The following is a 22,113-nucleotide window of genomic DNA, read 5'->3' as shown; positions in this document are numbered from 1 at the left end:
ATATAGATGTTTTTTTTTTACTTTACAAAAATCAGTTTCTTTATCATTTTCATATGAACTGTTTCAGTGGGTCTCCAACCTGCATATTGTTATTTGAACAAAATGATGTGTGCAGGATAACATTATCAGTGAGAACATCAGAGGATTTTTTACAGAATAAATGAATAAATAAATAAAGTTCAATTCTTGTGTCTGATTGGCTATTCCTGCTCAAGAGATGTGATCACCTGCCAGCTGCTAAAGGCTGCTTTTATAGTTTGAGCAGGAGTGAGTCTGTTTTAAATGCAGTCAGTCTTTCTGCTAAGCTAATGCTGGGTTCACACTACACAACATTTCTGTCCGTTCAGACAGTCTTTATGTCAGATAAGGCGATTGTGGAGTCGTAAAATCTTGCTGTGACTTGGCCTACAGACATGACAGGCTACATGCTGGTCCATGACCAATCATTGCTGGTTACTGTTATTTCATTCACTGTAACTGTTCACGTCCCAGCTGAACTGTTATAGAAGTAACATAAAAATTGTCACCAGAAGGAAGGAGCTACATTTGAAGTACCACATGCAAACTATTGAATCCTCACTGAATCCTCCACAACAAGCTGCTGCAAATGTTTCAGAATAGAAGTCTTTTTTATGATATGAAAGGATTCTCTCAACTGAAATGATGAGGGGTTTTTAAATTTAAACGGATACAAGAAGTGTTGAGTTTGAAATGACTGTGCAATACATTCAATTTAACAGGGCAAATGGGAGCCGATTGAAAGTAAAAATAGAAAAATACAGAGGGAATGAGAAATAAAGGCCTGTGTCTGAAAATAACCACCTGTTTCTTATGTAGTCTGTGTCAAATGAAGCTGGTACTCTCGTAGAGAGTAGAAGTCCCGCTGCTATTAGTGAATTTTATTTCTTTATATCCTTCATTATGAGTGCTCACCAGGTTGCTAAAGCGCTTCTGCTGTTTCACAACCTCATTTTTCTCTTGACATACTGTTGTCCACAGCAGCAGATCGCTCTGCGTTTCTATTGGTCAAAGTGATGGCTATGACAGGAGAAGTTGTGGAAGACAAAAAGAAAATCAAACATGCTAGACTTCCTGTTGAGAAGTTGTGATGTGTTCCAGACGTCGAGTCAGTTGCCATTTACTATAACACACTACACAGGATAAAACTATGGATCATCACGTATGACACTCATTGTCGTTCAGGATCTAAGCGTGCACCGTACAACGGCCGCATCAGGCTGATATCATGTAGTCTGAACCCAGCATAACACATCCTGGTTGTCTTTTAGTAACTGATATTATCCCTCTTATCTGACTTGAGGTAAACACCAAACAAGAACACCTCCCAAAGTATAACATTGATCAGGCTATATACTATGTATGTATTCAGAACCAATCATTATTCTGAACAATCACTCCTTACTGAAAGCATACAATAAGCAGGTACATAACTAAGTTCAGTCCAAAGTCCTGTCCACTGCTTCTCTTTCAGGGGTTTGAGAGGATAAAGTCTGTTTGGATCTGCACGTATGAGGTGTCAGTGGACCACACAGATGTCCAGTATACAGAATTTGGCTCGACAGGTTGGGCAGGGGACCCTGCTGGACAACCAGGTCTCAGGTCTTTGCTGGTCTTGGCGGCTGGCGAACCATCGACCCAGACAGGACAGACACCACATCGGTCTGCAGAAACACTGCTGGCACTCTGACTCATTATCAGCTCCTGTAGCACAAAGCAGTAACAGAATCACAATCACCATCAGCTAGATTGGCCAAGTATGTGCACGCACACTCACATTCATTGACTAACACACACTGGCTCTTACCTTCTGTGTGGCACAATCTCACCAGCTTGGTGCTTGCTGGAACCTGCATACAGCCGATACAGGGCTCCATCTCCTGTGTGTGGAGACCAAATATTCTTTTGATGCATTTTACATTTTGATAATGATGGTATGGAAAGGATTTGAACACACAAATAGTAGTGTACCTGTCCACTGGGGGGGATGTACGGTTGATTGAGTTCCACTTGAGCTCGAAATGTTTCTAAGAAGAGTTCACTCATGGTTTGGTGGATCACTACATTGGGAGAGTTTCTGATGGGAGCATGGAGCTTCTCCCTGAGCTCTGCATACTCTGTAGAGTTGAGCCTAGAAACAGCACAAAGAAGGTTTGGGTAGTATCACTTTACTGCAGTATTCCAGGGTATGTAGAAATCTAGATGCTGTGATTTTCAAGACCATTAATAATTATTAATTGATACCAGTGCAAACTCATCAGGGGTGAAAAAGGGGACAAATATGTGAACCCTCTATGGCAGTGTTTCCCAACTAGTTCAGCCATGGGGAAGATGAAATTGTATCTTTCCAGTCAATTTCAGCATCAGCATAAATGGAAAAACTCACCCTAAAATTAATGTTATCTTACAACTACAAAAGTAATGTCAGGGGAACATCAGTTCAGGGCACGAGAGAGTGCAGAGCCAGGTCCAACACTGTATTGCAGTACATTGTATTACATTGTAGCTGTAAAAATATATGTTGCTGTTGCTCTTGGTCAGTTAAAGACAGGGCTTAGATATTAAGTTCATAACTTGATTTTACAACCACTACAACTAAAAGAAAAACTGTCACAATTCTGTCATTTTCAGTAAGCTTGATGTTAGCCTCTTTTCTAAGCATCACAATTATAGTAATTAGAGTAATGTGTGTTCTCTAAGTAACATTGGTCCATTTAGCTAATTGTCTACATTTTGTTGTTATTTATTCCCCATTTTGTGCCAGAGAAACCAAGAAATGTTCATTATAAAAAATAATTGAACTGTTTAAAAGTCTTTCAGCCCTTCATTACGCTACCTTTAAATGAGCGTAAATTCAATCATGAAATTACCTTTATAATAAGCTTATTTCACATGAAAAACAACTGCTTCAAAAGTCTTTTTACTATATATATATATCATAATTTCCTCTCTATTATCTATTTAATATGACTGTGAAGACACAACAAATTTCTCCTTCAAACAGCTGTATTTATTCAAGTTCCTCACACAAAACTACATTGTTAGAGTTACTCGGCTCTTTGGATCAGCTTCCAAACTATTGGCCATTCTATTTATAATCTGTGCTCGTTGCCGACTCTGGCTGCCTACAGTAGAAATAGTGAGTTAATTGCATATGGGGATAAGGCCAATCAGGCCAATTAACAGGTCCAGCTTAACATATTGTCATGTAAGCCAAGTAAGGTTATCATAAGGCATGTGGGTAGATAAAAACTGACCTCATTTATAACCCCATGCCTCTGTTCTCACAGGCCCAGACCAAAGGAGGTATGAAGGGATGAAAAACTAGACATTGCCCAAGCTTAACTGTCACTGTTATTTAGTGTTAAATTATTAAGGGGGTTAGGTTTCATTTATTAGGTGAATTAGTTGATAGTGTTTTGTACTTAACCATATTTATACAGTACAGGCCAAAAGTTTGGACACACCTTCTCATTCAATGCGTTTTCTTTATTTTCATGACTATTTACATTGTAGATTCTCACTGAAGGCATCAAAACTATGAATGAACACATGTGGAGTTATGTACTTAACAAAAAAAGGTGAAATAACTGAAAACATGTTTTATATTCTAGTTTCTTCAAAATAGCCACCCTTTGCTCTGATTACTGCTTTGCACACTCTTGGCATTCTCTCCATGAGCTTCAAGAGGTAGTCACCTGAAATGGTTTCCACTTCACAGGTGTGCCTTATCAGGGTTAATTAGTGGAATTTCTTGCTTTATCAATGGGGTTGGGACCATCAGTTGTGTTGTGCAGAAGTCAGGTTAATACACAGCCGACAGCCCTATTGGACAACTGTTAAAATTCATATTATGACAAGAACCAATCAGCTAACTAATGAAAAACGAGTGGCCATCATTACTTTAAGAAATGAAGGTCAGTCAGTCCGGAAAATTGCAAAAACTTTAAATGTGTCCCCAAGTGGAGTCGCAAAAACCATCAAGCGCTACAACGAAACTGGCACACATGAGGACCGACCCAGGAAAGGAAGACCAAGAGTCACCTCTGCTTCTGAGGATAAGTTCATCCGAGTCACCAGCCTCAGAAATGGCAAGTTAACAGCAGCTCAGATCAGAGACCAGATGAATGCCACACAGAGTTCTAGCAGCAGACCCATCTCTAGAACAACTGTTAAGAGGAGACTGCGCGAATCAGGCCTTCGTGGTCAAATAGCTGCTAGGAAACCACTGCTAAGGAGAGGCAACAAGCAGAAGAGATTTGTTTGGGCCAAGAAACACAAGGAATGGACATTAGACCAGTGGAAATCTGTGCTTTGGTCTGATGAGTCCAAATTTGAGATCTTTGGTTCCAACCGCCGTGTCTTTGTGAGACGCAGAAAAGGTGAACGGATGGATTCCACATGCCTGGTTCCCACTGTGAAGCATGGAGGAGGAGGTGTGATGGTGTGGGGGTGTTTTGCTGGTGACACTGTTGGGGATTTATTCAAAATTGAAGGCACACTGAACCAGCATGGCTACCACAGCATCCTGCAGCGACATGCCATCCCATCCGGTTTGCGTTTAGTTGGACGATCATTTATTTTTCAACAGGACAATGACCACAAACACACCTCCAGGCTGTGTAAGGGCTATTTGACCAAGAAGGAGAGTGATGGAGTGCTGCGGCAGATGACCTGGCCTCCACAGTCACCGGACCTGAACCCAATCCAGATGGTTTGGGGTGAGCTGGACCGCAGAGTGAAGGCAAAGGGGCCAACAAGTGCTAAACACCTCTGGGAACTCCTTCAAGACTGTTGGAAAACCATTTCAGGTAACTACCTCTTGAAGCTCATCGAGAGAATGCCAAGAGTGTGCAAAGCAGTAATCAGAGCAAAGGGTGGCTATTTTGAAGAAACTAGAATATAAAACGTTTTCAGTTATTTCACCTTTTTTTGTTAAGTACATAACTCCACATGTGTTCATTCATAGTTTTGATGCCTTCAGTGAGAATCTACAATGTAAATAGTCATGAAAATAAAGAAAACGCATTGAATGAGAAGGTGTGTCCAAACTTTTGGCCTGTACTGTATATTTAAGTTTACTTTAAACTCTTACCACTAATATATACTGTAGTTCAGTTTTGCAATGAAAAAAGTCATCCTTTAATGTAATTGACCTTTGTCTGTGCTTTACTGTTTTTTTTTTAAATGTTGGTTCAGGCACCGGCATCACGAAAAACCCAAACGATACCCACCCCTGTCCACCACCAGAGGTCTGTCTCTACTGGTGAAACAGGCAGCTGAGCTGAGAAAGATGGCAGCTGCGAGTGGTGGGGATAACCACCACTGCTTGCTCGCACGCTCGCACGCTCGCACGCACGCACGCACGCTCCCTCACTCACCTGATATCAAAGGGTCTGACAGCAGGGTTAATGCTGTCCACTCTCAGGGTCAAGATCTGTGTGGGGGCAGCCGAGTCCGGACTCAGTTGGTGTTGTCTGGACTCCGTCACTGTCACATGACATTCACTCTGTAAGGCCATGTAGATGTAATAGGTGGTCACCTAGAGAAGGACAGAATCAAAAAAATGTCAGCCATATGGATGGTTTTTTTTTGTGCCAATTTGCAATACCTTTAAAATGAAAACACAGTAAAAGGGACAGCAACCACCCTGATGGAGACAAGACAGTCAAAAAAGTTAAGCATGGATTACTGGAGAAAAGTCTTCATGTTAATGGACTTGCACTGAAGCCAAAACTGCTCTGCACCTCACTATAATCATTATGGACACCTTAGTAACATCACTGTCCCCCTTGTTGTTTTTTGTACATGCAATCACTTTGCACTAAATATGCTCTCTTTTATCCACTTCTCATTACTATCCACTGCTAATTTTAATCCACTGCTCATTATTATCCACTTCTCATTATTATTATTATTTATTGCCGTTCCTTGTATTTTTGTACTTTTTTGCATGCCTAGTTTTTAAATTTTGAAATTTTTAATCTGACTCTTTCTCCTTGACTGCTGTAACACTGGAATTTCTCAATTGTGGGATCAATAAGGATGTATCTTATCTTATCTTATCTCTTATACAGCTAAACTGCATGATCAATATAATCCATAAACAGGTCTGGGTATCACCACTGATTTCCCGATTTGATTCAATTCGATTCCATGCAATATCAATTCCATTAGGGTTATTTCAATTAAATAACAATTAAATTTGAGGCTGTGGTTCTCCGCTGGAAAATGGTGGATTGCCCCCCTCTAGGTTACGAGTGAGTTACTGCCCCAAGTGAGGGAGTTCAAGTATCTCACGGTCACGTTCATGAGTGAGAATAAAATGGAGCATGAGATGGGTCAGCGGTTTGGCGTGCGTCCGCAATGATACAGGTGCTGCCCTGGATTGTCGTGAAGAGGGAGCTGAGCCAGAAGGCGAATCTTTCAATTTATTGGTCCATCTGTAAATGCGATTGTAAATTTGCAATCTCTCATTGAAGAGATTATCCTAATGAAAGAGAACTTTGTGCTGTACACTTGAATCTCATTTTATGATTATTAAATTTCACTGTTCCAAACGGCTGCAGAACTAGAATGAGATCAAATCACATAACCCAGCTGGACGGCTATAGCACAGACTGCTTCCTCTTGCATAATACAATGCGATTTCACAGCCTCTGCTCCAGACTGGCTAACTTTACTGAACACCAGAGATTTCATTCCATTCTGCTCACCTGTCATGGCCGGAGAGCTGTAACTGAACACAGTTTCTCCCACAGGAGACTGCTTTCCTTAATGTCATCTAACATACTATACATATGGTGATACTGACACCTAGTGTTCACTATAAGAACTGCATTTTAATATAGCCAACAGGCCAAATATAGATTTCATTTTTAACTAACTCAGGGACCATATCAATTAAGGTGCAAACAAGCACATGGCCCACAAGCCGACCCCACACCTATGAATTTTCACCAAAACACTTTTACTCACCTTTAAAACCCAGCTGTCAGTAACAATAACTCTGGCTCCAGGTGCCCCTGTAGCAAACTTATCGATACGTCTGAACTCAGTGTTGATGCTGGATGCTACAGAGCCCCAGTTGGAGTGAGGAGGCTGTATGTGGGCCTGCAGGGCCCGGCTGATCGGATGGTTGTGCCAGTGATAGCGGGACCAGTAGATGACGAGTGTCCAGCTGGCCAACTGGAGGCAGAGAGAGAGGAGGAGAAATGCTCTCCAGCTTTCACTCACCTAGTGAAACACAAGACAACAACACAGCTGAGACCAACATTTAATAATTACTGCCCACAATTATAAATCAGCCTTAGGTGGCACTCAATGCATTGCTGTTCTTTTTTCATTTTAGTGAAGCCAGTGAACCCAGTGAAACTGGGATATTTCAACAGAGCACAAACTGTACCTTAGTGTTTCCTTTAGAAGTTTGATGCCAAGTCACAGAAACAATGGAAGCAGATTTAGCTATGTTTCAGACCAGTCACTGGTGCACTTCCTTAACTTTGTTTTGTGTTGTGATGTAGCTGCTCATAGGCCTGTCACAATATGTACTTATGTTGGAAGATATATATAAATATATAATATATAATATATAAAAGTTAAATCCTATTTTAATGTATATGAGTGGTCCAAAAATACTAAGTTTGAGACTTAATACAAAATTTGACCAACAAAAATAAAATCAAGGGGTGCCTCTGGCGACTAATAGACAAGCTTAGTGAAGCTCCAGAGACACTGCAGTTACCTCCATAATCCAGCTGGTTTGCTGCAGTTGGCTCCCAGGGTTGGATGGCCTGGGAGCCAGGTGGTTTGCTAGTGGGTTTATGCAGTGGAGGTTAAAACTTCTAACAACAGACTTCTTGGTTGTTGCCAGGGGTTGGCAAGCTAACGACTATCAGGACCGTGCTTCTTCCACGCCAGAAGTGCAGCTGCAGGCTACTGGTAAACTACACTGTGTCGTATTTGAAGTGTTTGTAAATGACTTCAGAAAGTAAAGGTCAGTAAATACAGTTGAAGCTAAGGTTAATTTTACTTCCTGTCAGTCTTTATTTTGGTGGTCCCCTTTCCTTTTGATCCCATCAGACTTTTATTTTGAAACCTTCTCCTGGCAAAAACAGAATATTGAAACAGTAAAGCTTGAGAACAAAGGAGGGAAGACATGCAACTTTTCTCTGCAAAATCAAGCTCTTTTCAATCATTCATTTTCCGTAACAGCTTATCCTGTTAGGGGTCGTGGGGGGTCAGGAGCATGTCCCAGCTGACACTGGGTGAGAGGCGGGGTACACTTTGGACAGGTCCCCAGACTATCACAGGGCTGACAGCCCTTTTTAGATAGGACTTGTGCAAATTTGCAGGAAAGACCAATCAGTCTTTTTTCAGCATTGGCAGTTTAAAAACAAAATCGGGGAGTGCAGCAAAATGCTGCCTGCCTACCTTTGTTCATACAGAATGTGCCTTTTTTGGGCAATGGGGGGGCGTGAGCAAGTAACAAAACATGCTGCTCAGCGTGTGACATAAACAGTGACGTGGGAGGGAAGCTGCAGCTGGTCAGTGCTTCGGCGATTCTCTCATAAGTTGGCCCGTTCTTCACCATCCCCGTCATTTGGCGGTTAATGGCCTCTTTGTTTGTGAGGGCAAGGAGGGCGCGCAATTCTTTGTCTCCCAGTTGCTCATCTTTACTGTGTCTGTCAGGTTTGCGTTTCCCTCTTGCTACTAGCTGCTCGCTAATTCCTGCTATCAATTGTTTCCTGTTTGTCCACTGCCAGTGGGTCGCACATACGGCGTCATCAACAGTCCTCCCACAAGTCTTCAACAGCTCCTCCCGTTGCGGAAGGTGGAAAATTGGGCACCTCGGATCAACTCACCAATCCGGCTCTGTGTGTCTAAACGCTCGCAGCTTGTCGGCAAAACGGCCCAACATTCACAGAAAATCTGGCAGTGTAAAAGGGGCTTCACATTCACACCTATGGCCAATTTAGAGTCACCAGTTAACGTAGCCTGCATGTCTTTTGACTGTGGGAGGAAGCCAGAGTACCAGGAGAAAACCCATGCTGACACAGGGAGGGCTCCTCCACCCCGGGTTTGAACCAGGAACCCTCTTGCTGTATGGTGACAATGCCAACCACTGCACCACTGTGCCGCCATATCAAGCTCGTTTCTACTTAATTATAATTAAGTGCCTGGCTGGAATGGGAGCATGGTATTATGTCATTTAATGTTTCATAATGTGTGGTGATATGTGTTTGAATTGACGCAACATTAAGCAGGTATTAAAATTTAAATGTATTGCTGTCGCAGCAGTCATGCTAAAAATAGCTGCAGGCCTAACTGAATATCGGTAACATCGCGGAGATACTGGCGTCTTGTTTTATGTGTTCAAAGGTTGATATTGTAATTTATGCTTTCATATGAATTTGATATAGTATTTATGGATTGTGGTTATGTTTGCACATGAGTAAGAGCTTATTTTATTCATTTGTGTGTGCTTTGTAGCTCTTACAGTGTTTTAGACTTTAGACTTTATTGTCCCCAGAGGGGAAATTCTTTTCCACAGCACCACAACAGTTTGACCTACATACAGAACAGAACAGACATCATTGCACATACACATACACATATTGCACAGGACATTTGGACAGGGACAGAAACAACATTAAAACCGAGTGGAGCCTGTGTTGTCGCAGCTGAGTGTCTGGAGAAAAGGTGTTTTGAAGGAAAAAGTTAACGGTGGTGTTCAAATAATATAGATGACGGCTGAACATAATTAAAGACTTTTGAAAACAACAGTACGCTTCACCATTGCCTGGCCCGGGGTTCACTACAGTGTTGTTTTATTAAATTAAGTGGGGATGGAGAGTCACTCAGCCAATTACGGTCGGAAAACCCTGCTGTTAATTTTGAACTCATGTTTGCTAAAATGTTATTGTATGATAAGTTGATCACGTAATTATCGTGACAGGCCTAGCTGTTTAGTCTGTAACTGCCCCAACTGGTACTGGAAATCAAACTTACATCTTAAACACACTTGACTCTTACGGGCTGATAATATTTTAAATGTCTAACAACGTCAGAATTCCATGTTGTGTGGATGTAAACATCATGATGTGTTACACACGATGGGTTTTGTGATCTTTATGACTAAATGTGGTTATCAGTAGTGTAGTGGAAGGTATACAGGGTACACAGGGCATACCCATCTCTTTTTAGAGCTGTTCACAGTATAGCCTTCTATCATCCAAAAGCCATTGGAATATAGGAGAGTATACCCACTTTCTCCTCTGTAACCTACCCATCTACCTAATAGTACACCCACCTCATCAACTACCACTACATCACTGGTCGTTCTTCTACGTCCAGATGACGTTGGCATGAGACGTTTGGAAGACATCGGATTTTGGTTATCTAACAAAACAACTTAAAAACAACATATAAATATCATCTGTCAAAGTATTCTACATCCACTGACGTTGGCATTAGATGTCCTGACACTGGAAAAAAAAAGCTGTTCTGACATTGAAAAAAAAAGAAAAAGGAAAAAGATGCTGCAAAATTATTTCATGCCTTTATTTCGAGGCGACTCGACTACTGTAATGCCCTTTTTACTGGCCTCCCGAAAAACATCACTGAGAGACTTCAGCTTATTCGTAACTCTGCAGCTCTGCTACTAACCAGTACCAAGAGTACAATTGATATTAAGCTCCTCCTCCTGATATACAAAGCCCGAAATGGGCTGGGACCAAGCTAGGTTGCTAACCCCTTTTTAAGTAATTGCCTCCAAGAACACTGTGATCATCTGCTGCTAGTTTCTCAGAGAAGATCAGAGATGCAGCCTGTGTCAATTACACCCCAAAGCTGTGGAACACACCTGTAGATATAAGGGAAGCTAGCTCGCTAAATATTTTAAAAAGAAAGCTAAAAACCTATCTGTTCACTACAGCCTTTAACTAGCTGACTTGCCTAATACAGGTCTGAAACTTCATTTTTGTTACACTTGTCAGTGCTGCAACTCTTAAAAAATGTTGTATCTTTCTTGATTTTATGGTTTTACATTCTATGACTTTATGATGTCATGATTTTATGTATTTCTATGACTCATTTCATCTTATGATATTCAAAAATGATTTTAAGATTTACAGTTTTGCTATTATTAGTGGGTGGAGCAAACTATTACTCAGCAAACTATTACTCAGCATTAATAGAAGAAAACAAGAACAACCCCAGGTTTCTTTTCAGCACTGTAGCCAGGCTGACTGAGAGTCAAAGCTCTATTGAGCCTTGTATTCCTTTAGCCCTTAGCAGTAATGATTTTATGAGCTTTTTTAATGACAAAATTCTAACTATTAGAGGCAAAATTCATGACCTCCTGCCCTCGGATGGTAGGCCTACCTATCTAACCTCAAACACAGCTGTAGAATCTAATATATATTTAGATTGCTTCTCCCCAATTTCTCTTCAAGAATTGACCGCAGTGATTTCTTCATCTAAATCATCAACGTGTCTCTTAGACCCCATCCCAACTAGGCTACTTAAGGAGGTCTTTCCTTTAGTTAACACTCATATATTAGATATGATCAATATATCCCTATTAACAGGCTATGTACCACAGTCTTTTAAGGTAGCTGTAATTAAACCTCTCCTAAAAAAGCCCACCCTGGATCCAGAGGTGTTAGCCAACTATAGACCAATATCTAATCTTCCCTTTATGTCAAAGATCCTTGAGAAAGTAGTCGCAGACCAGCTGTGTGATTTTCTCCAGGATAATAATTTATTTGAGGAATTTCAGTCAGGATTTAGAGTGCATCATAGCACTGAGACAGCTCTAGTTAAAATTACAAATGACCTTCTGATTGCTTCAGACAAAGGACTCGTCTCTGTTCTTGTTTTATTAGATCTTAGTGCGGCGTTTGACACAATTGACCATCAAATTCTACTGCAGAGACTGGATCACTTAATTGGCCTAAAAGGTTCAGCACTAAGCTGGTTTAAATCTTATTTATCTGATCGTTTTCAATTTGTTGACGTTCGTAATGAATCATCCTTACGTACCAAAGTTTGTTTTGGAGTTCCGCAAGGTTCTGTGCTCGGACCAATCCTATTTACTCTATATATGCTTCCTTTAGGTAACATCATTAGAAATCACTCTATAAACTTCCATTGTTATGCGGATGATACACAGTTGTATTTATCGATGAAGCCAGAAGAAAGTAATCAATTAACTAAACTCCATAACTGCCTTAAAGACATAAAAAATTGGATGAGCACCAATTTCCTGATGTTAAATTCAGACAAAACTGAAGTTATTGTTCTTGGCCCCAAACAACTCAGAGACTCTTTATCTGATGACATAGTTTCTCTAGATGGCATTGCTCTGGCCTCTAGCACTACCGTAAGAAACCTCGGAGTAATATTTGATCAAGATTTGTCTTTTAATTCTCATTTAAAGCAAACCTCACGGACTGCATTTTTTCATCTGCGTAATATTGCGAAAATTAGGCCTATCCTGACCCGAAAAGATGCAGAAAAATTGGTCCACGCTTTTGTTACCTCAAGGCTGGATTACTGTAACTCTCTATTATCAGGTAGCTCTAGTAAGTCCTTAAAAACTCTCCAGCTAATTCAGAATGCAGCAGCACGTGTACTAACAGGAACTAAGAAACGAGATCATATTTCTCCTGTTTTAGCTTCTCTGCACTGGCTCCCTGTAAAATCCAGAATTGAATTTAAAATCCTACTGTTAACTTATAAAGCTCTAAATGGTCAAGCTCCGTCATATCTTAGAGAGCTCATAGTGCCATATTATCCCACCAGAACACTGCGCTCTGAGAACGCAGGGTTACTCGTGGTCCCTAAAGTCTCCAAAAGCAGATCAGGAGCCAGAGCCTTCAGCTATCAGGCTCCTCTCCTGTGGAATCATCTTCCTGTTACGGTCCGGGAGGCAGACACCGTCTCCACATTTAAGACTAGACTTAAGACTTTCCTCTTTGATAAAGCTTATAGTTAGGGCTGGCTCAGGCTTGCCCTGTACCAGCCCCTAGTTAGGCTGACTTAGGCCTAGTCTGCCGGAGGACCCCCTATAATACACCGGGCTCCCTCTCTCTCCCTCTCTCTCTCTCTCTCTCTCTCTCTCTCTCTCTCTCTCTCTCTCTCATCCTATTACTGCATCTTGCTAACTCGGCCATTCTGGATGTCACTAACTCGGCTTCTTCTCCGGAGCCTTTGTGCTCCACTGTCTCTCAGAATAACTCATACCGCAGCGGTGCCTGGACAGTGTGACGTGTGTGGTTGTGCTGCTGCCGTGGTCCTGCCAGATGCCTCCTGCTGCTGCTGCCATCATTAGTCATTAGTCATACTTCTACTGTTATTATACACATATGACTATTGTCACACAAGTATACTGTCTGATACTAATACATACTTTCAACATATTGTACCACAGTAGCCAGAACTATAACTATAATATTATTACTTTCATTAATGTTGTTGTAAGCTACTGTCATTACCTGCATCTCTCTCTCTCTCTCTCTCTCTCTCTCTCTCTGTCTCATTGTGTCATATGGATTACTGTTAATTTATTATGCTGATCTGTTCTGTACGACATCTATTGCACGTCTGTCCGTCCTGGAAGAGGGATCCCTCCTCAGTTGCTCTTCCTGAGGTTTCTACCGTTTTTTTTTTCCCCGTTAAAGGGGTTTTTTTTGGGGAGTTTTTCCTTATCCGCTGTGAGGGTCTTAAGGACAGAGGGATGTCGTATGCTGTAAAGCCCTGTGAGGCAAATTGTGATTTGTGATATTGGGCTTTATAAATAAAATTGAATTGAATTGAATTGAATTTGACGGAGGAAGACTGTGCTGAATTTGATCCACAGTGACATAACTGGGTGGTAGATTCCGTGGCAGCTGTGGGCTGTACCCGTCACAGACAATACCTGCAGATGCTTATTTCAGTTAATTAATGTCTGTTGGTGAGTCTGTGCCCGTTGGGAATTATAGGCTCTGATTGTTAATGACGTCGGAGGCCTAAAAGGTGACACAAGAATAAATACTATATGAGATTTGGATTAGTAGGATCTCAAATTACCACTTTTAAATGACAATAGTTGAATCAGTCAATCTCTGTTTTAAACTGTTTTACATGTCCTTTTATACTGAATTGCCTTGTTTGTCTGTTTTATGTTCATTATGTCTGTTTTCATGTGAAGCACTCAGTGCTTATTATGCCCTTATTGTATAGCACTTTGTGCTGCATTTCTTGTACAGTATGGAAGGTGCTCTATAAATAAAGTTTATTGTATTATTATTGAATTTTGGTCATTGGACATCACAACCTAAATTAATCCAATATCATTGTTGACACATTGGCAGCTAGCTAGTTGTATATTTTACCATATCTTCTTTTGTTCTCCTTTGCTAGCTTGATTTTACATCCTAAGTGGTATGAAACAAAACCATTTATGTGCATCTTACTGGAAATGAACTGGAATACAGCTCCACAATGAATCTGATCAATCACATTATTACAATATGTATCTACTCTGAATTACAGGAAATTAGACAGCTGGCATCATGAAGTGTGGTGCATGTGTCCTTAATTTAGTGTGACACCAAGTTTGTTCATAAATCTGCAGACAGATATATAGTGAGAGAGTGAGAGAGTGAGAGAGAGAGAGAGAGACAGACAGACAGACTGACCTGGTGGATGTATGCCAGGTTTTTTTCAGGAGCAGCGATACACATCCCCATGTAGTAACCTGGACAGATGAACCACAACATGGACATCAGCAAAACGTACATGAACAACAGCATCAAATGACAACACAAGGAACAGATCACATCCACTACAGACCCTGTTGAGCACACAATCTACCTACACCATGCTGCACCATGCACAAACATGAGACCAAAAATGTACAATACAGTCCATCAAAGGCATTGGTTTGCATATCAATGGTAGGGACCAGAGGTGGGTAGTAACTAGTTACATTTACTCAGTTACATTTACTTGAGTAACTTTTTGGATAAATTGTACTTTTCAGAGTAGTTTTAATGCAAAATACTTTTTACTTTTACTTGAGTTATATTGTTTTAAAGCAGCAATACTCTTACTTGAGTACAATATATGGCTACTCTACCCACCTCTGAGTACATAATTACATATATATATGTATATATATATATATATATACACAGTACAGGCCAAAAGTTTGGACACACCTTCTCATTCAATGCGTTTTCTTTATTTTCATGACTATTTACATTGTAGATTCTCACTGAAGGCATCAAAACTATGAATGAACACATGTGGAGTTATGTACTTAACAAAAAAAGGTGAAATAACTGAAAACATGTTTTATATTCTAGTTTCTTCAAAATAGCCACCCTTTGCTCTGATTACTGCTTTGCACACTCTTGGCATTCTCTCCATGAGCTTCAAGAGGTAGTCACCTGAAATGGTTTCCACTTCACAGGTGTGCCTTATCAGGGTTAATTAGTGGAATTTCTTGCTTTATCAATGGGGTTGGGACCATCAGTTGTGTTGTGCAGAAGTCAGGTTAATACACAGCCGACAGCCCTATTGGACAACTGTTAAAATTCATATTATGGCAAGAACCAATCAGCTAACTAAAGAAAAACCAGTGGCCATCATTACTTTAAGAAATGAAGGTCAGTCAGTCCGGAAAATTGCAAAAACTTTAAATGTGTCCCCAAGTGGAGTCGCAAAAACCATCAAGCGCTACAACGAAACTGGCACACATGAGGACCGACCCAGGAAAGGAAGACCAAGAGTCACCTCTGCTTCTGAGGATAAGTTCATCCGAGTCACCAGCCTCAGAAATGGCAAGTTAACAGCAGCTCAGATCAGAGACCAGATGAATGCCACACAGAGTTCTAGCAGCAGACCCATCTCTAGAACAACTGTTAAGAGGAGACTGCGCGAATCAGGCCTTCGTGGTCAAATAGCTGCTAGGAAATCACTGCTAAGGAGAGGCAACAAGCAGAAGAGATTTGTTTGGGCCAAGAAACACAAGGAATGGACATTAGACCAGTGGAAATCTGTGCTTTGGTCTGATGAGTCCAAATTTGAGATCTTTGGTTCCAACCGCCGTGTCTTTGTGAGACGCAGAAAAGGTGAACGGATGGATTCCACATGCCTGGTTCCCACTGTGAAGCATGGAGGAGGAGGTGTGATGGTGTGGGGGTGTTTTGCTGGTGACACTGTTGGGGATTTATTCAAAATTGAAGGCACACTGAACCAGCATGGCTACCACAGCATCCTGCAGCGACATGCCATCCCATCCGGTTTGCGTTTAGTTGGACGATCATTTATTTTTCAACAGGACAATGACCCCAAACACACCTCCAGGCTGTGTAAGGGCTATTTGACCAAGAAGGAGAGTGATGGAGTGCTGCGGCAGATGACCTGGCCTCCACAGTCACCGGACCTGAACCCAATCCAGATGGTTTGGGGTGAGCTGGACCGCAGAGTGAAGGCAAAGGGGCCAACAAGTGCTAAACACCTCTGGGAACTCCTTCAAGACTGTTGGAAAACCATTTCAGGTGACTACCTCTTGAAGCTCATGGAGAGAATGCCAAGAGTGTGCAAAGCAGTAATCAGAGCAAAGGGTGGCTATTTTGAAGAAACTAGAATATAAAACATGTTTTCAGTTATTTCACCTTTTTTTGTTAAGTACATAACTCCACATGTGTTCATTCATAGTTTTGATGCCTTCAGTGAGAATCTACAATGTAAATAGTCATGAAAATAAAGAAAACGCATTGAATGAGAAGGTGTGTCCAAACTTTTGGCCTGTACTGTATATATGTGTGTGTGTGTGTGTGTGTGTGTGTGTGTGTGTGTGCAGTATATGTAAGAATATATTTGTGTTTCTTGTGCCTTGATTTATGTTATGTTTGTAAAGATTTAATTTATTTTTGTTTTAGTTAAAGGGGTATCGTTTAAAACACATGAATTTGCAGATTATTATTTTTGATTGATTGATTACGTTCATGTTCTTATTTTACAAATAAATCAGACGTTACTCAAGTTACTCAGTACTTGAGTAGTTTTTTCACCAAATACTCTTTTACTCTTACTCAAGTAATTATTTGGATGACTACTTTTTACTTTTACTTGAGTAATATTGTTCTAAAGTATCAGTACTCTTACTTGAGTACAATATTTGGCTACTCTACCCACCTCTGGTAGGGACTAGGGTTGCAACGGTATGAGATTTTCATGGTATGGTAACAGTCTCAGTACAGTATCACAGTATTACAGAATTGTTATTATCATTATTATAAGTCAAAATGACCCTTAAAGGAATATAAAGAGAAGGGTTATTTTTGGTTGAACAGATGTTTTATTACTGTAACTGAAAGCTGAAACCACTTTTTTAAGTTTAAGTTTGTGTAAAACGTCTCCCCTTTGAAAACAACTAAAATAAAGCTGAAATTCTTCAACGGGGGGAAAAAAAAATGGTAGAAACCTCAGGAAGAGCAACTGAGGAGGGATCCCTCTTCCAGGATGGACAGATGTGCAATAGATGACATACAGAACAGATCACTTGTGTTCTGTTATTACAGTTATTTGTTTTTACCTAAAAACCAAGCATGGACCAACTATTAATGAGACTACTGCACACTCTTTGACGATTTCTGACTTGACCTCTCCATCCTCTCTTTCCAACCTGTAGAATACAACACGCCCACTGATGTCATCATGGTTCGCACCTCATATCAAGTAAAACCTTTGGTTCCAGTTGAGAACCAACTTTTCAGATTCTGAACCAGTTTATGTTGAAATGCTCTAAATGGTTTAAAATTAGGTGCGGAAACTGGAAAGGAACCAGTTCAATGTTGGTGGAAAAGGGGTAAGACAGTCTTACAAGACAGTCTAATTAAGTATTGTATCTGTCAGACAGTCTGATGGGGATACTACCATATCAACATAGCAATAATGCAGCAGGTTAATTTTTTTAATGTCAAGGGCTGTCAAATGATTTTTCAAAATCGCAACTAATTGTTGAATTTCAATTGTTAATAACGATTAATCGCACTTATTAATTGCAGGTTTAAAATTCCATCATTTTGCATTTCAAAACAGTTTTGAAGTTCATATTAATGAGATGAGGCAGTTCTTACCAGTGTTTTGATAAGGAATCAAATGAATGCAAATAAATTTACTTTATGATCTTGACTTTTGGACCTATTTCTTTCAAATCAGTGATGCTCTGCTACAACAGTGTGGTTGAAGACACAGAATAGTAGCTTGCAATTAACCCCCTGAGACCCACATACTGTAGACCTATGTTATCTTATTTGTGGAGGGGACAGAGGATCTTTTGGGGGAGATAGTGGGTCAACAGTATATGCCACATAGAAGTGGTATATCACCTGAAAGCTGGCAGACTAATTTGGGATGCAGCTCTAGCAAAAAGGTGCATAGTGTGTGCCCAAAACTGTATGGGCCTAACATACAGTGGGCATGTCTGTAAAGGGGAGACTTGCAGGGACCCACAGAACCCATTTTCATTTAGATATCCTGAGTCGAGAGGTTAAGGGACCTCTTTGAAAACAGCAAAACTATTAACGACTCCACAGTGACTCCAAAAAGAGGAGCACCTTCAGTAGTGTTGAATGAACTGTAGTGTTGTTTGGCCTGGGGGTCCTGAATGTTTTATGAACAGCCGCCAGATTTCTCAAACTCTTTTAGCGAGTTACCGCAAGTTACCCTCCCTGCTGAGGGAACTCATTCAGCGATTCCTCTAGCAGCAACACAGTGTCTCTCCTTCTCCTTTCTTGCCGTACGTACATGGGAGTCAGTAACGTCAAGTGATTAAACCTTTGGTAATGTAAACCTACGTACTGCTCACGGCTCAACAAAAAAACTGCATATATGTAAATGTGCAATAGTTATTGTAGCATAACAGCCTGAACTCAATCATTTAGGATTTTGTTAACAGAGGGAAAATGTCTGTTGGTTTATGTATATAGATCCCATTTTATTTTGTTAACTATTAAGATTGTATACAGAACCTGAATCTCACTCTGAGTTACTGCTGTTGTTCACAAAATGAAAAATGAGAGAGAATTTTCATTTTTACTGAATATTTGAAGGCCAACTGTTAAGGTGACATGTAAACTATATCACTTATTTTGTTGCAATTCTATGTTCTTAAATGAATAATAACTTTTTTATAAACAAATCTGTTATATTGTTGGGAACATCGTTATAGCAAAAATCCCCTGAAATATTGTGATATTATTTTAGGGCCATATCGCCAACCCCTACTGTACTTAAGCAGAAATCTTTCTGAAACACATGGATTATGCAAGTAAAGGGGTTTATAAATTAATTAAAATGAGTCAGTTTCTCATTGATGTGAACAGGTGGCACATACACATTTTAAAAAGGTTATCTATCCAAACAAAAGACACAATGGACTTACTGCATTATATTCCATTAATGCCTGTTTTTATTTTGAATTTTATTTATTATTTTTTATTTTGTTTTCCTTATATATACACATTTCCACTATAAACTGATGCATACAAAAATCAACAGAATGCAGGAAATGAAGTGTTTGACGCTCAAAATCTTTGGGGGAGGACCCCCAGATGCCCCCCTTAGTATGTCTCCCTGCCAATGTTGAGATAAAACCTGTGCCCTTGCAGCCCGTGAGAACACTCACAGTTTTTGGTTGTGTTGTGTTAGATTTGAGTGTGAGGATAAGGTGTCGTCTCTCAGCGTTGTGTTGGGGGTGTTAACAGCCACTGCCAGACGTCACTTTTTGAGAGTCCAGGAAGTGTATCCCTGTTAATGTCCTACGTGTTCCAAACATAGGACGACCGTGCATAAACAGTTCAGTGCTGTCCACCTCCACATGAAGGTGTCAGGTCACCGCGCGCTCACTGCGTCTGTTTGTTTACAGGAACACATGAAGCTAGGAGGGCGTGTTTGTGTTGGTCTTAACAAAATGTAACACGAAAAGTGACGCAAACTATACCATCCAACAACTTGGTAAATGTTAGTTTATCCTACATGGTTGGGTCTCGGTATTGTATGACAAACATGGCCAGAGTTATTTCCCTGCCCTTGTATGTGACTGGATGTTAGCTGTGTTACCTAGCGGCAGTGCGGAGTGGACCAGTATGGTGATACTGGTCCTCCTGACGTGGTACTGGATGAAGCCCAAGTCCTCACTCCCCAGCCAGGACGAAAATAGATTCTGGATGGTCAAACCGGCCGAGCGGAACTCGTTGGGGGTAAACACGAAGCACAGAGAGAATACTATGTATGCTAGACTAAAAGTTAACTCCGGGCTCTCCATACTTGTGTGTTAGGTGTCTACTTCCTTATAAGTTTCTTCTTCTACACGTTTTCTTCTTCCTTTATTTTATTAACGAGTTGCAGACCGTCGTTTATAAAGTGTATACCGCCACCTACCGTACCGGAGTATGTGGTATGAGCTCTTGTGGCTGGGGTTAATCACATGGTAAATAAAGTACTAATTAAATGACAGTATTACTAAAAATTTAGAAAAAACCCCGCTATATTGTGTGATCCTATCTCCCTCAAATATTTCACATAGGCTTTCTGTATGTACCCCATCTCAAGGAGTTAAGACTAGCAATAGTGAGATTTTTCATCCTCTACAGTGTGCAATACAATTCTCATTTTAAAGTCAACATTACAAATCCCAGCGAAATATGTTCTAAATGTTACCATCTTGTAAAAAAAAATATTCAAAATATACACAATATTAAATGTTAAGGAACAAGAAGCAAAAGTAAATAAAAATAAAAAATAGAGTAACAGTGGGTTCAAGATAAATACAAGAGTTACCAAAAATAAACTAAAATCATGGAAAAATGCAGACTGCACCTGATAATCAATGATATAACATTGAGAAGTAGTATTGCATATGATTTTTGATTTTGAAAATGATTAGATTAGATTAGATTAGATGAGACTAGATTAGATTACATTAGATTAGATTAGATGCAACTTTATTGTCAGATTGCATCTAAGCAGAAGTGCATAAGCAGTAATTAAATAACATATGTACAGGTTAATATACAGGGTGGAGGGTATGAATGGTATATAAATACATCTATTTCTACAGCTATGTACATACTATGAACAGGCTATGTCTATACATTGTAGTACAGTATGAATAACTATACAGTATGTACAGTTGTGCAAATTGTAAATATAAAAAGTATACATGATTCAAACAGTATGTACAGTAGTGCAAGAGAATGGATTACATTATATACAGAATTAAGCGCTATAATGTACAGTAGTGGCTGATAGTCCAGAGGTGACATAGGGGTCTACATTGACAAGTTATCTTGATATTGAAAAGTAATATTGCACGTGATGTTGTGAAAATATTGCACTAGAAATTGAAAAGTATGTGCATCATGTAAAAGTTGTAGTGCACCTAATGTAGGTGAATATTGTTGTCTGTGTCCTTTCTTTAAGCTCTCCTCCTTACAGAAGGGGGAGGAGTCATACAGTTTGATGGCCATAGGTAGAAAAGATCTCCTGTGGTGTTCTGTGGTGCTCCACTGTGGTCTCAGTCTATGGCTAAATATGCTCTGATATGACTCCAGAGTGGGATGCAGGGGGTGAGAGGCGTCCAGAATACTGAGTAGTTTTCTCAGCCTCCTCCTCTCTGACACCTCAACCAAAGACTCCAGTTCCACTCCCAGGACAGAACCAGCTTTCCTGATGAGCTTATTGAGTCTGTTAGTATCAGCTGCCTTCACTCTCCTGCCCTAGCACACTACAGCGTAGAGGATGACACTGGCTACCACCAAGTGATAAAACAACTACAACATGGTCCTGCAGACGTTATCTATGAAATTAAAAAAAGGAGGACAATAGGGTTTCATTTGACTATGGGAACTGTTGCTCTGTTATAAACTATGATGCAGGCAGACTGATAGTTGGCAGACCTGCATTTAAAAACGGGGACATTTCAAAACAGGCATCTGGTCATCGTAGCGTTTATTGCATTCTTCTCCTTGCTCCACAAATCCTGGTGGGCAGCATGACGTCAAATTCTGGCCTTTGAAATAAACTTTCAAATTA

The 22,113-nt window shown here is 40.3% G+C and overlaps 1 protein-coding gene across 1 annotated transcript; it reads right to left on the bottom strand.

Moving 5' to 3' along the window:
- tmem129 (transmembrane protein 129, E3 ubiquitin protein ligase) lies at window positions 1-20,396 on the bottom strand. The gene is made up of 7 exons (XM_033632463.2): window positions 20,140-20,396; window positions 14,706-14,764; window positions 6,997-7,254; window positions 5,400-5,560; window positions 1,990-2,149; window positions 1,826-1,898; window positions 1-1,722 (listed from the first exon to the last, which is right to left on the bottom strand). Exons 1-7 carry the CDS (start codon window positions 20,342-20,344, stop codon window positions 1,538-1,540), a joined length of 1,101 nt encoding a protein of 366 aa, XP_033488354.1. The 5' UTR covers window positions 20,345-20,396; the 3' UTR covers window positions 1-1,537.
- Window positions 20,397-22,113: the final 1,717 nt, after the last annotated feature.

The sequence above is a fragment of the Epinephelus lanceolatus genome, chromosome 7 (genome assembly GCF_041903045.1).
Source record: "Epinephelus lanceolatus isolate andai-2023 chromosome 7, ASM4190304v1, whole genome shotgun sequence".
Classification (NCBI taxonomy): domain Eukaryota; kingdom Metazoa; phylum Chordata; class Actinopteri; order Perciformes; family Serranidae; genus Epinephelus; species Epinephelus lanceolatus.
The sequence above is the reverse complement of the archived record's forward strand: the minus strand, read 5'-3'. Positions and strand labels throughout refer to the sequence as shown.